General features: G+C 45.3%; 1 protein-coding gene across 1 annotated transcript in view; it reads left to right on the top strand.

The window, feature by feature from the left end:
- Positions 1-7,178, top strand: part of LOC122805667 (cytochrome P450 20A1) — a 427,110-nt gene extending 419,932 nt beyond the window's left edge. The window contains exon 13 of the mRNA XM_044075991.1: positions 6,816-7,178. Within this exon, the coding sequence (XP_043931926.1) occupies positions 6,816-6,966 (151 nt within the window). The 3' untranslated portion in view covers positions 6,967-7,178. The remainder of the gene's footprint in view (positions 1-6,815) is intronic.
- The last annotated feature ends 5,836 nt before the right edge of the window (positions 7,179-13,014 follow it).

Here is a 13,014-nt window from a genome sequence, read left to right as displayed (position 1 = left end):
TGGGTTGGAGCCGACTTTTTCTAGCTCGAAGTCAGATCTCATTTTTATTTCGTAGCTTTCGCACATTGGCCTGGCTCTTGGCTTTCTTCTTTCTCTTTCTTTGAGAAAAACAAAAAAACTAAAGCTATTTTTTTCTTTTATTTCTATTTTTTGTTTTTTTTATCTGTAGTGATGTTGTGTTGTTTGTGTCCCACTGCTGTTTCAAGGGGCTAGGCCCGTTGTTTAGAGGGAGGAGTCCCGTTTCTCTTTCTTGTCCTGTGTTTGGTCTTTATCTAAAAAAAAACCGTTTTTTATAGGTTTTTAGTGTCTGTTTTTGTTCTTGGGCGAGTTGACCTTTCAGTTCCTAGTTTCCCACTCTGTGCCTCGGCTCATGGAACCCCGACTCCTGTCATGGTCTCTGAGGCTGGTTGGTCCTCGGACTCGGGGGGGCAGCCTTTGAAGCCATGCAGAGTGCGCTGGCCAGATCTTCAGCTACATCATGCGGGTCAGTCATTCTGTCCCCTACCACGCCGGTGAGAGCCTCTGATCACCACCTATCTGTAGATAGCGGAGCCCCAAGGCCTAGGGATACCCCCACGAGTGGTCCCCAAGTTTCTGAGGGCCCCTCAGAGTTTTTGCCTGAGGAGCCCCCTAGAAAGAAAACGTGCAAGAGGAAGCACATAGACTCCCAGGATGAGTCTCTCACCTCAGAGACTAACCTGGAGGAATCGGAGGGGTCCCCCAAGTCATCCTCTGACGATGTTTCTTTCTCCGACATCCTGGAGATATTGAAACAAAGAGGTGACTGGCCGTCCAAAGCCCCCTCCGAGGGGGAGTTGGTCTTCCTGAAGGCCTTTGGTGCTCAGCCCTCCGCCTCCTGGGTGTCCCCACCCTTCGACGAGCTGTTGGATTTAATTTGTCGGAGGGTGTGGGAGAACCCTGATTCTGTGGAACCCGTACCCAGGAGACCCAATAAATTTCTTTCTGCTCCCCCGGGTAGGGAGTTTTTGTCCAAAGGAGTCCCTGTGGATGCTATGGTGGTGGCGGCGGCCACTCAGAAGGAAGTAGCAGAGACTTCTTCCTCTGTCCATCCTCCTAACAAGGAGTCTGGGACCATGGACTGGTACGGGAAGCGTACCCTCTCATCAGCAACCTTTACCTTACAGTTGCTGAACTACCTGTCTTATTTTACTTGGCTCCAGAGAGATCTCCTCAAGGAGTTAGGAGATACTCTTGCGGGTAACGTGCCTGAGGCGGTGGCCCAGACGGTTAATGCCCAGGTGTCTACCCTCAGTTCCATCGTCAACTCCTCCATGCGGCTCATTTCATATGCAGCCGAGGGAGCGAGTAGGGCAGCAAGCTCAGGAGTCGCCCTTAGAAGGCAAGCCTGGCTGCACCTTTGTCATTTTGCGGAGGCCTTCAAGTCTTATTTCACTGACGCCCCCTTTGATGGTTCTTCCTTGTTCGGAACCAAAGTGAAAGACACCCTCACCAGGTGCGAGCAAAAGGGAAAGACCCTGTCTGCTGTAGGGGTCCATTTTTCCCTTCCCTCTAGGCCTTACCCCAAGGCCCAGCAGGGTGGGAAGATGTGGTTCAAAAATTCACATAGGTTTTTTCCTGGTGCACAAGGTGAGTCCCCCTTCAGAGGTAGAGGAGGGGGAGGTTATTCAGGGAGATGCCACCCTAGAGGCAGAGGGGACCCCCTCAATTTGGGACACCGCGATTCCTTTCGCAGCTCTACCTGCCATCGTTCCTGATGGGATGCCCGACTGTACGTTTCCGGAGCCAGTCGGGGGTCGAATATCATTATACCTGGAAGCCTGGGAAGCATCACCCAGGACCGATGGGTATTACGAATAATTTCCGGTGGTTATGTCATCCCCTTTTCGTCAGACCCCCCTCCAGTCAAAAAAATCCCGGACATTCCACCCAGTCAAAGGGATCTCGCAGCTTCAGAGGTTTCAAAGCTGCTAGGAAAGGGAGCCATCCAGCATGTCCCCTCAGACCAGATCGAATTAGGGACTTACTCAAGATTCTTTTTGGTGCCGAAAAGAACAGGGGACCCGAGACCCATATTAGATCTCAGCAAACTGAACAACTATGTACAAAAGTCCAAGTTCTGTATGGTCACACTACAATCGATTCTCCCATTGTTGGGAGAAGTATGGATGTGCTCCATCGACCTAAAGGATGCTTACTACCATGTCAAAATGGACAGAGCATCCAGGAGTCACCTACGCTTCCGGCTGGGAGCCAGTCATTTCCAGTTTTGAGCCCTGCCCTTTGGTCTCACCACAGCCCCCAAGGTGTTCACCAAGTGTATGGCGGTGGTGACAGCTCACTTGAGACGTCTAGGATTTCAAGTGTTTCCATACCTGGACGACTGGCTCCTTACCACCCCCCACCAGGCATCTACTAATCCAAGCCAGGGAGCTACCATCACTCTCTGTCAACAGTTTGGTATAACACTGAACTGGGAAAAATCTGACTTGTTGCCCTCACAGCGTGTTATTTTTATAGGTGCAGGGTTAGACACCATTCAAATGCAAGTCTTTCTACCGCAGGAAAGAATCAGAGTCTTACAGCAACAGGTGCACGCCCTGCTTCCCCTGAGAAAAGTGAAGGCAAGATTGGTTCTTCAACTCCTGGGGACTATGGCAGCAACAATTATGTTGGTCCCTCTAGCGAGATTGCACATGAGGCTCCTTCAATGGCTCCTCTTTGCTCAATGGTCTCTCCAAAAACTTCCTCTTTCCCACCCCATTTTGCTCATGGACAGATGCAAACAGGATCTCAGTTGGTGGCTTTCCACCAACAATCTGGACAGGGAAAACCTTTCGTTCCACCAACCCCGGTTGCCACAGTGACCGCAGACGCCTCCCAGATGGGGGGGGGGCATTATCTCAGCAGGACAGTCCAAGGCACGTGGCAAGATCACGAGATACATTTGCATATCAACGTTCTAGAGATGAGGGTGGTGCTACTTGCGTTGCAGGCACTTCAGAGCTTTCTACCTCTAGGGACTATTGCAATACACTCGGACAACATGTCAGTGGTGTGGTATCTGAACAAACAGGGGGGAACCAGATCATACCCCCTGTGCAGAGAGGCCATGCGAGTGTGGCAGTGGGCAGTATCTTCCCAACGGTTTCTGGTGGCAACGCACATTCCAGGGAAGTCCAACGTGATAGCGGACAGGCTAAGCAGAGCTATTCTTATGCCTTACGAGTGGTCCCTGAATTGTCTAGTTGCAGAACGAATCTTCAGCAGATGGGGTCAGCCTTGCTGCGACCTTTTTGCCAGCCCCCTCAATGCCAAATGCAGCAGCTACTTTACGCTGATCCCCGCACAGGGGGAGTCACCCAGGGATGCTCTAGTTCATGATTGGCCCTCTGGTCTGCTTTATGCTTTCCCTCCTTTTCCCTTGCTATCAAAAGTGATTCAGAAAGCGCAATCCTTGGGAAGCAGAATGATTCTGATTGCTCCACACTGGCCTTGTCAAGTCTGGTTCCCCTTTCTCCACCCCTACATTGTGGACACACCTTGGATTCTGGACCCACAGCCAGATTTACTGACACACATGTCGGGACAGTTCCACCCCTCTCTGCGGACCCTCTGGTTGACAGCCTGGCTACTCCACTTCCGTCGTTAGTTAGGCTTCATCACTTTTCACCTGAGGTAGTTCATATTTTATCTTCCTCACATAAGCCCTCTACTAGGAAGATTTATTCTAGCAAATGGAAGAGGTTTTCTATTTGGGCTCATACCCAAGGAATTGACCCTTACACAGCCCCAATTGCTTCAATCTTGGAGTTTTTGTTTATGCTTTTCCGTCAGGGCTCAGCATCAGCTACCATTAAAGTTCAGTTGGCAGCGCTGTCTAACTTTCATGTTGCTAATGAGCCTAGTCTGATGGCTCACAGACTCTGTAAGGCTTTCCTGAAGGGCACTCTATTACTCCGTCCTCCGGTTTCAGAACCTGTCATGCCATGGGATCTAAATTTTGTCGTGCAAACCCTTACTTCACCACCCTTCGAGCCTGCAGCTACTTGCAACTTAAAATTCTTGACCTGGAAAACTGCCTTTTTAATAGCTATCACTTCAGCCAGGAGAGTTTCAGAAATTCAAGCCCTTTCTATCAAACCTCCATACTTGATCTTTCATAAGGACAGGGTTTCTCTTAGACCAAACCCTTCCTTTCTTCCTAAAGTGGCGACCATATCTAATCTTAATCAATCTATTGAGTTGCCAGTATTTTTTCCCCATTTTTCAAACAAGGCAGATTTAAATTTCATCAATTGGATGTACACAGACAGTTACGTTTCTATCTGCACTGAACTAAAGATCTCCGAAAATCTGATCAACTATTTGTCTCCTTTTTGGAAAACAAAATTGGGTCCCCTGTCTCTAAAGTCACCCTATCCAGATGGATTTCCAGTTGCATCTCTTTTGCTTATTCCGCAGGAGGGAAAGACCTACCGTTTCCGGTCAAGGCTCACTCTACTCAGGCTGTATCTACATCTACAGCCTATCAAGCCAGATTGTCTATGGATGATATTTGTGCGGCAGCTACTTGGGCTTCTCCTCACACATTTGTTACTCATTACAAGTTGGACGTGGTATCCAGGGGCAGGTCTTCCTTTGGTTCCACAGTACTCAGGAGTATCTTCCTATGAGCTTCCCAGGATATAGGTGCTAGGGACGCTGTCCCATGGGTAAGAATGTAGGCGAGATTGGACTACATAACATCAAGAAGTTATGTACTCACCATAACGTTCGATGTATGTAGTCCATCTCGCCTCACATTCTTACTTACCCTCCCACCTTCCTGGAGGATCTGGAGGTTAGGTCTGATTTACAGAGTTCCCTTCACTTTTAGCTTATTCTTCTTTACCTGGATGTTTTTATGCAATGGGGTATGAATGAGTGTTCGCAGCAAACTAGATCTGGGGATATGGAGCAGTGCAACATGGGATACCTGCTTAGCCCAGCCAATAGAAGACTTTGAGCTAGAAAAGTTTGGCCTAGTCGGAGCAACCCACGGGTAAGAATGTGAGGCGAGATGGACTACATACATCGAACGTTATGGTGAGTACATAACTTCCTGTTCTTGTTGCGTAATTTTAAATCAGCAATGAATTTCACAATGAGAAAGTATCACTAAAAACTGATCTTTCCTTTATGCCACAAGCTGTATCAACTCTTTCCCCAATGTATCTAGCTGCCATTTTTTTACCTAATGACCAAAATGCTTAGGTGTATCTGTCGAATACCTTAGATTTTCACAGACAGTTGAAATAGCTTTACCACAGGGACTCAGTTCAATCAGAAAACAAGAAAAAACATTTTGATGCCTTTAATTAAGAAAAGGTGGAAGTGCCTGTCATAAAAAGCAAACATTATCATAGTGGCATTTTGTTGTGATAAATACAAAAAAATGTACATCATTCAAGACATATTCAAAGCAGCAGCATAGACTACTGTTTATCCATTATTTAACAAAATAATATAGACTGGGAGCTCATTCTAAGACTAGGAAAGGTTTTTGCACTGCTGTACTGCAAGGGAACCTGTAACTGATTACTTCCTAGGAATTACATAGTATTTCTTGGGATGCTTCCCAGATGTTATGATTTACTGCCACAGTGACCCTTTCCAAACTGAGGTAGCACCACTCTTTGAGCTATTTACCATGTGACTAGGTCTTCAAGTCCTGGTTAGTGTCAGTAAATTAACCCTTCTTCCTAGAGCACTTGTTTGGAGTTATTGTACAGTTACTTATTACTTTTGATAATATGCAGTTACATGTGGTTCATAGGATTGTTTTTGAACAGTATCTACTTTTAGTATGAATTTGCTTTGTTATGTATTACATATATATGTAATGGATTTTAAAATTTGTTGGCTGCAACCACAGAGTCCTGCATGGGATTCTTGGCCTTGAAGAAATGAAGGGGGACACATGCTGATGCTTGTTATATATTAATTCTTGCATCACTTAATGTTGGCACCTATTCTGGCATGAGATCAGTGCTGGCCTATGCAGGAAGAGTACAACTATGGGGACAAAATGACCAGACCAGCACAATTTCACTGCAAAGTAAACCCAAGTGTTATGCTACAGTGCTTCTCCTTGAGGTTATGTTATTACATTAAGTACCTCGCATAACTGACCTTTCTTGTTTCAGTCAAAATGAAGTCTGATGGGCATGTACAACATTGAAGTTTCTAATAGCTGCTGTTATTGGAACTTTACTGCTTTATGTACAGTAGTAGTTACAAAAATAAACAAAATATGTGCTTGTTATTATCCTGTTAGGTTGAGTGTGGATTTTCCCTTCAGTAGTGTGCCTTAATCGTGAAATTTGCTGTAATGCCAATAAAGAACCTTGTTATTTTTATTTGCACTAACTTGTAGATCACTGTACCTCAGAGAAGGGGTAATACTGTAAGGCACTGCAGCCTTGTACTCAGCATGTATTTACCTATATTCACACTCAGTCACACTGTTCTGAGAATCTTATTTATGGTCTTTAGAGTTTCAAAACAAACCCATACTGAGGCAGGACTAATAACTGTCAGTGTAATAATGATACCACTAGGTACACTGATGTAGTATTTTTTTTATTGCATGTTTCACAGTCAAGTGTAGGACTGTTTGACTACTTTTACACAATCCTTGTAACCACGTCCTATGCTCTGAAAGCTTAAAAAGGTGCCTAATGTGTATATTTTCTAATAGCCACCCATTTAAATGTGTGCATTTGGGTCTGTGTTCTTATGGTAAACTTGTTTGTATTGATTAATTTTTCCTTCTCCCTTACCACCATTTGTAGATTTGCTTACACTGTGGCTACAGCTCTGCTTACAACTTTGGTGAGGAAACTGCGGTTTCACCCTGTAAACGGACAAATTGTGGAGACCAAGTATGAACTGGTAGCCTCACCAAAAGAAGAAGCCTGGATTACAGTGACCAAGAGGAACTAAGAACAGCAGCATCATTGCTCATAGCAACTGGGAAAACTGTGGACTGAAGTGATTTTTTGGTCTTTTTTTTTTTGTAATGACTGCAAAATATTGTTCAAGAGCAAAGAGGCCTTAACTCACATCTGCCATTCTTTCATGGCAAATGGTGTTTTTATATACTCTGGCTGTGAAGTGGTGGTTTCCTTCAAAATTAGAAACATATTCGTACACTGCAGGATGCGTAATTGAACATTTCCTTTTCCTGTTTAGAAGAAACCTTTGAAGATTGGGAATAGATCATTATTTCATAGAGGTTTCTGTTATTGTGTTAAGATCTGGTAGTAAACATCCAGAACTGAATTTGTTGGTTGGGGGTTAAAAGTTCTTTTGAAATGACTATGCTTATTCAGAAAACAGAAACGCAGATTTGAGCAGTTATGCAGAAGAGCAAACCTTGTCTGGAGACCGTGCCAAGGTTCAGAGAAAAAGAGCTCTGGAACTTCTGGCTCCTGAACCACACGTGCATGTGACTCTGTGATAATTTAAAAAATGTGGCTTGGCTTTGATGCAGCCATATTGCTAGAATTCTAACAGTATTGCTGAAATGTTAATGTGTTCATCAGTAAGTATATATATATATATATATATATATATATATATATATATGTTTTTGTTATTAAAAATCATTATGAACACTTCTGTTATTTGGTCTCTTAACAGGAACATTGCATCTACTGCAGTTGTTTAAACTACTTGATTATATAAGAAGTTTTTAAGAAAGAACAAGAGAATAGTTCTAAGCTTGTTAAGTTGTTGAAAGAGTCTTTGCGTAGGAGTGGAAAAAGAAATGGGGGGACAGCCCTGAGAGCCAAGGGCAGCAGAAGCAGGGAGAGGTTCCATCCCTTATGCAGAGCTTTAGTGCTGAAGAAAACTTGGCTGGGTACAGATCTATGATTCTGAGATGACAGAGATGTAACTATGCCTGATTAGAGCCATACAGCTGAAGTAACCCCGGTGCACAGACAATTCTGCTTTGTCATAAATGCTAGTAGTAGATATATGTAATGTGCCTATACTGAGCACTGGTGATTTATTTTGTCTTCATCAAACAGTGCTGTAGAAAGTAGATCATTACCCTGTACAAGAAAGCTTGTTGTGGTATACTGTTCTGGTGTGTACAGAATATATTGTCATTCTGGATATCCTTGGTTAAAAGGGCATGTCCTTCTCTTAGGAGGCAGTGCTAGAAATATCTTGTTAGTTTCCTTTTTCTGTGGATGAGGTCACAGTACCATTTAAACAATTATAATTTGACAAGGCTGTAGGAGATTATGTAGTTTAGCAGCAAATTCTAAAGGCAACAGAAATTATTAGGGTGTTAAGATTAACATGCCATTCAGAGTTGAAAGGAAGGTGGGGACAATAACCCTGTACTGGAAAACTGAAGTGGCAGTATCCACTTTAAGAAGACGGAAAGGAGGATTTGTTCAAATTATAGAGGGGATCACAGTCCCCAGTCTCCCAGGGAATGCAGATGGCAGGCTGCTGGAAATGGTACCTCCTCTGTTAGTCGAACCTATGGTTCAAGAAAAGTATGCACTACTGCACATCCTAAGGTAGTAGCTTCCATCCTGGCATAGAACAGTGGACCAGCCCTTGGTCTTTGCACTGATACCTGGAGAAGGCATATGACTGTAGCCTATAACTTCCTGTAGAAGGCTTTACAACAGTTCAGGATGGAAGGGCCACTGCTGTATGCCACGTGGTCTCTGCATTCAGGGAACAAGTGTATCCTTGTTTTTGGCTCTAAGTTGAATATACTCACAGTTGTTATATGACTTCAGAGGGTCATGTTGTTTCTTTCCTCCCATTTGCAGTTTTCATGGACAAAGTATCAAGGCACATCTAATGTCTGGACATTTTTCTCTTTGGGAATGTGAGGGCTTGCATTTCTCTTGTTTACAGATGATGATGGTGCCATCTTGCCCTAAAGTGCTTGTAAACTACAGGATGCACCACAGAGGTTCACTGCTTAATATGAAGCCGATGGGATAAAAGCAGCACTTTCAAGTCAGAGGTCATGTTCTGTTCCAAAAAAGAGTAGATTGCTGTCCGTAGATTTGGAACTACCTCAAGTGGAGGAGTTTTAAGTATCTTTTAGTTTCATTAAGAAGTATTAGTAAAAATGACTGAAAACTGATCAAAGGATGGGTTTAATGGTAGCACTGTTACAGGTATTGTACAAGACCGTACTAATGACATGAAAAATAAGTCATGGGATGAAGCTTAGAATTTAGCAGTAAGTCTGTAACCCAGTCCTCATCAAAATTCTTGAGCTATGAATAGTGACTGAAAAAAATGAGATCATGAAAACAGGAGGCAAAAATGGAGTTCTTTTGCAGGGTAGATGGGATTTGTCCACAACAGAGTGCAGAACTTGGCAGTCTTGGAAGACTTTGAGTAGAGTGACTGACTCTCCTGGGTTGAGATGAATCAGATGAGGTGGTTTGGGCACCTTGTGAGGATGCCCTCTTGGTGACAGAAATGCTCATGAATGGCTCCACAGTTGTGCCAACCTATCGGTTGCAAATGCACCCCTCCCTGCATGCATGCTAGGAAGGGTGCATATGCCATTGGTGATATAACCATTTATTAAAACCATCATTTTTGCTTAAATTTCAATGTTAAGCCAAAAATAAGACTGCATTGAAAAAAAGGAAATAACATTTGATTATCGAATGGAAAGCACAATCTGATTTTCATTTTCCCCTTTTCACGTGATCTTTGAATGCACAAATTCAACTGAAGTGAAAGTGCTTTGCATATGGAAAGAGTTTATTTTATATACATTTTTATTTGAAGGATAGAGTTAAGATAGTCGTACTGCAGTGCTACATACATGTGTAAATACTTTTATCTATGTAGCTGTAAATTTAAGAACAACTTCAAAATAAAATTAATACATCTCTGAAAATGAAAACTGTCAGCAGTGCCACATTAGAGCTTGGGTGAATTGGGAACCTACCTTGTCCAAAGATTTTAAAAAGTTGGACAGCTTCCAAGCTGTCAGATAATCCATCATAATCACTTACTAGATAGCTTGTGAATTGTCTAACCCTCAAACTGTTCTCTTTTGTAAAGGTAGTTAAACTACTGCAAAACTGAGGAACAGGTAAGGCAGCTTGTAAGGTGTCTGTAAGTCAGCACAAATGTGATTGCTTAGAGACAACTTGTAAACTGTCAGCCTATGCTTCAAATAGTTTTACAGTTTACAGGCTGCAATTATGCATTCACCATCATAATTATTTTGTTATGGGATTTGCTAGAGAAGTGTTTTGTAGAGGATATTAAAGTCTCTTGCTCTGCCAACCTGAAATGAAGAGCAAATACACTGAACTTGCAGCCTGAAACGAATAGCAGATTCACTGACTTGGCAGTTTGACGTGAATAGCAGATGCACTGACCTGGTAGCCTGATGTGAATAGCAGATACACTGAACAGGCACCCTGACGTGAACAGATACACTGAACTGGCAGCCTGGTGTGAATAGCAGATACACTGAACTGGCAGCCTGATGTGAATAGCAGATACATTGACCTGGCAGCCTGACGTGAATAGCAGATACATTGACCTGGCAGCCTGACGTGAGTAGCAGATACACTGACCTGGCAGCCTGATGTAAATAGCAGATACACTGACCTGGCAGCCTAACATGAATAGCAAATACACTGAACTGGCAAGTGAGGAAAAGTTTGGGGGAAGGTCTGACAGTTGTTTAAGGACTACCGGTTTGACTACTTCACAAAACTTGCTGTTTTAGCCATCTTGTTTTAAAGATAGATCTGAAGTTGTTGTCTTCATTTGGTCTTCAACCTGTGGGACACAGATCCAACATGGATCCTACTCATCTGCCTTTCTCCGGCATCTGATCCAAGCTCCTCCCCTACCCATAACCCCCTGCCTCCTTCCTCCCTTCAGATCTCATTTGCCACACTTCTGTAAGCATAGTGACGTGAATAGCACTCGCGCAAGTATATTTTTTTCTTTGGTTTGGGCCTACCTCTGTCTTTGACCATGTCAGAGACTCCCAAACCTGGGTTTTGCAAGTGCATGGAGTGTGGACACAAGCTTTCCCTGGCTGATGGACATACTTTGTGTTGAGTGTCTAGGGGTTGCCCACATAGATTCCTCCTGCTCGAGCTGCACGGGGTTCAATCCCTGTGTATTGAACGGGAGGAACAAACTTATTCTAAAAGGTCTTCTCCCCCCCACCTTCTGTGGGGGCCCAGGCCTCCTCTTCCACTGCTACCCCTGCTACAACTGTGGGACTCAACCTCCTGCCAAGAGGACCAGAGACGGGGATAATCACAGGCATAAGGACAAGTCTAGGAAGCAGTCCTCTGACCGCTGTTTTTCAGCGGGTCCTCCTGCCAAGCTCTGTTTGGCTCCAAGGATCAAGTCTCTCCGGCTCCATTCCCCTCACTTCTGCCCAGAGCAGGAGGAGCTTTGGACCTGTTTCCCAGCATCTGCGTCACACCGCCTCTCTAGGCCAGTGTCGGTGGCTTCCACATTCAGATTCACCCACAGCCTTTCCAAAGCCTAGGTGGATGGAATGATACGAAAGTTCATCCACACCCAGATACAGTTGGGAGTCTTGCCTGCCCCCTCCCCCTCCAGATCGGAGAACATGCAGTCTGCCGTCATCCTGATTACTCCTCCTCCAATCCAAAACCCTGGTTTCAGAGTCCTCAGATCTGAGGACCCTCTGTGTCAAGGGGTCGGTGCCAATGGTACCTGGTACCTCAACGCCGGCCATTACCTTGAGCAGGTTGGATCTGACGAGCTTAGAGCCGTAGTCTTGGTGCTGGATCCGAGGGGAGGGTTTAGGCTCCGAGTTTTGAGGAGCAGAGCCTTCCAGTCGGAGTCTTGGTGCCTGGAGGTTCCGTTTCGGCTCCCCCATTGATCCAGGGGATTGCAGAGCCATCTGTTGCCCCTATTCAGGCGGTTCGCTCTCCATCTGACTTTGACTTGATCGAGAGCCTTGACTTTCTCGTCTTCAGAATCCATCCTGGCTCCCTCTGTTTCTAGCCAGAGTCCGCCATCCTGTTACCTCAGGGACAACGTGCTGCCTCTTCACCACAGGGAGCCCCCTCACAGGAGCAGCGAGATGTTTTCGAATTCTCCCCAGAGACCCCCCGAGGAGGTTCATTGAAAATGTACATGTAAAAGGAGGCACGTTGACTCCCTATCGGAGTCTGACATGGAAGACACTGACTTGGAGGAGGGAGAGGGATCACCCCAGAGGATGTCTCATTTGGAGACATCATGCAGATCCTGTGACAGTGCAGGGGATGGTCCATCCAGAAACCCAACTCTGAAGAGTCTGTGTTCCTGGAGGTGTTTGGCGGAGGTTCCTCTACTTCGTGGGTGCCCCTCCCCCCGTGGATCCCCTAGTAGATCTTGTGACATCTCGGGCATGGAAGGGGCCCAACATGGTGGAGCCTATTCCCAAGTGCCCCAATAAGGTCCTTAGCACCCCCACAGATGAGCTAGATTGGTCAGAGACCCTTGGTTGATGCCATGGTGGTGGCGGCGGCGACCACAAAGGAGGAGCTCTCACAGGAGAGCTCCATGGTTCACCCACCAGACCGAGAGTCTAGGATGTTGGACCATTTTGGGAAGTGGGCTTACGCTTCAGCCACGTTCACTGTGCATGCACTGAACTGTATGGCACACGTCATTAGGCTTCAGCGAGACCTGGTGAAGGAGGTTGCCGAGTCTACCCTAGGATTGTCTGCAGAGGATAAGAAGGTCTTCTCCTCCAGAATGGCCACCCTCACTTCCATTGCCAATATCTCTGTTTCTAGCCAGATTCCGCCATCCTGTTACCCTCAGGGACAATGTGCTGCCTCTTCACCATAGGGAGCCCCCTCACAGGAGCAGCCTAGGATGTTGGACCATTTTGGGAAGTGGGCTTACGCTTCAGCCATGTTCACTGTGCATGCACTGAACTGTATGGCACATGTCATTAGGCTTCAGCGAGACCTGGTGAAGGAGGTTGCTGAGTCT

The sequence above is a fragment of the Protopterus annectens genome, chromosome 6.part1 (assembly GCF_019279795.1).
Source record: "Protopterus annectens isolate FY-2018-M chromosome 6.part1, PAN1.0, whole genome shotgun sequence".
In the NCBI taxonomy this organism is placed as follows: domain Eukaryota; kingdom Metazoa; phylum Chordata; order Ceratodontiformes; family Protopteridae; genus Protopterus; species Protopterus annectens.
Note: the sequence above shows the minus strand (reverse complement) of the source record. Positions and strands in the feature narration are given on the sequence as shown.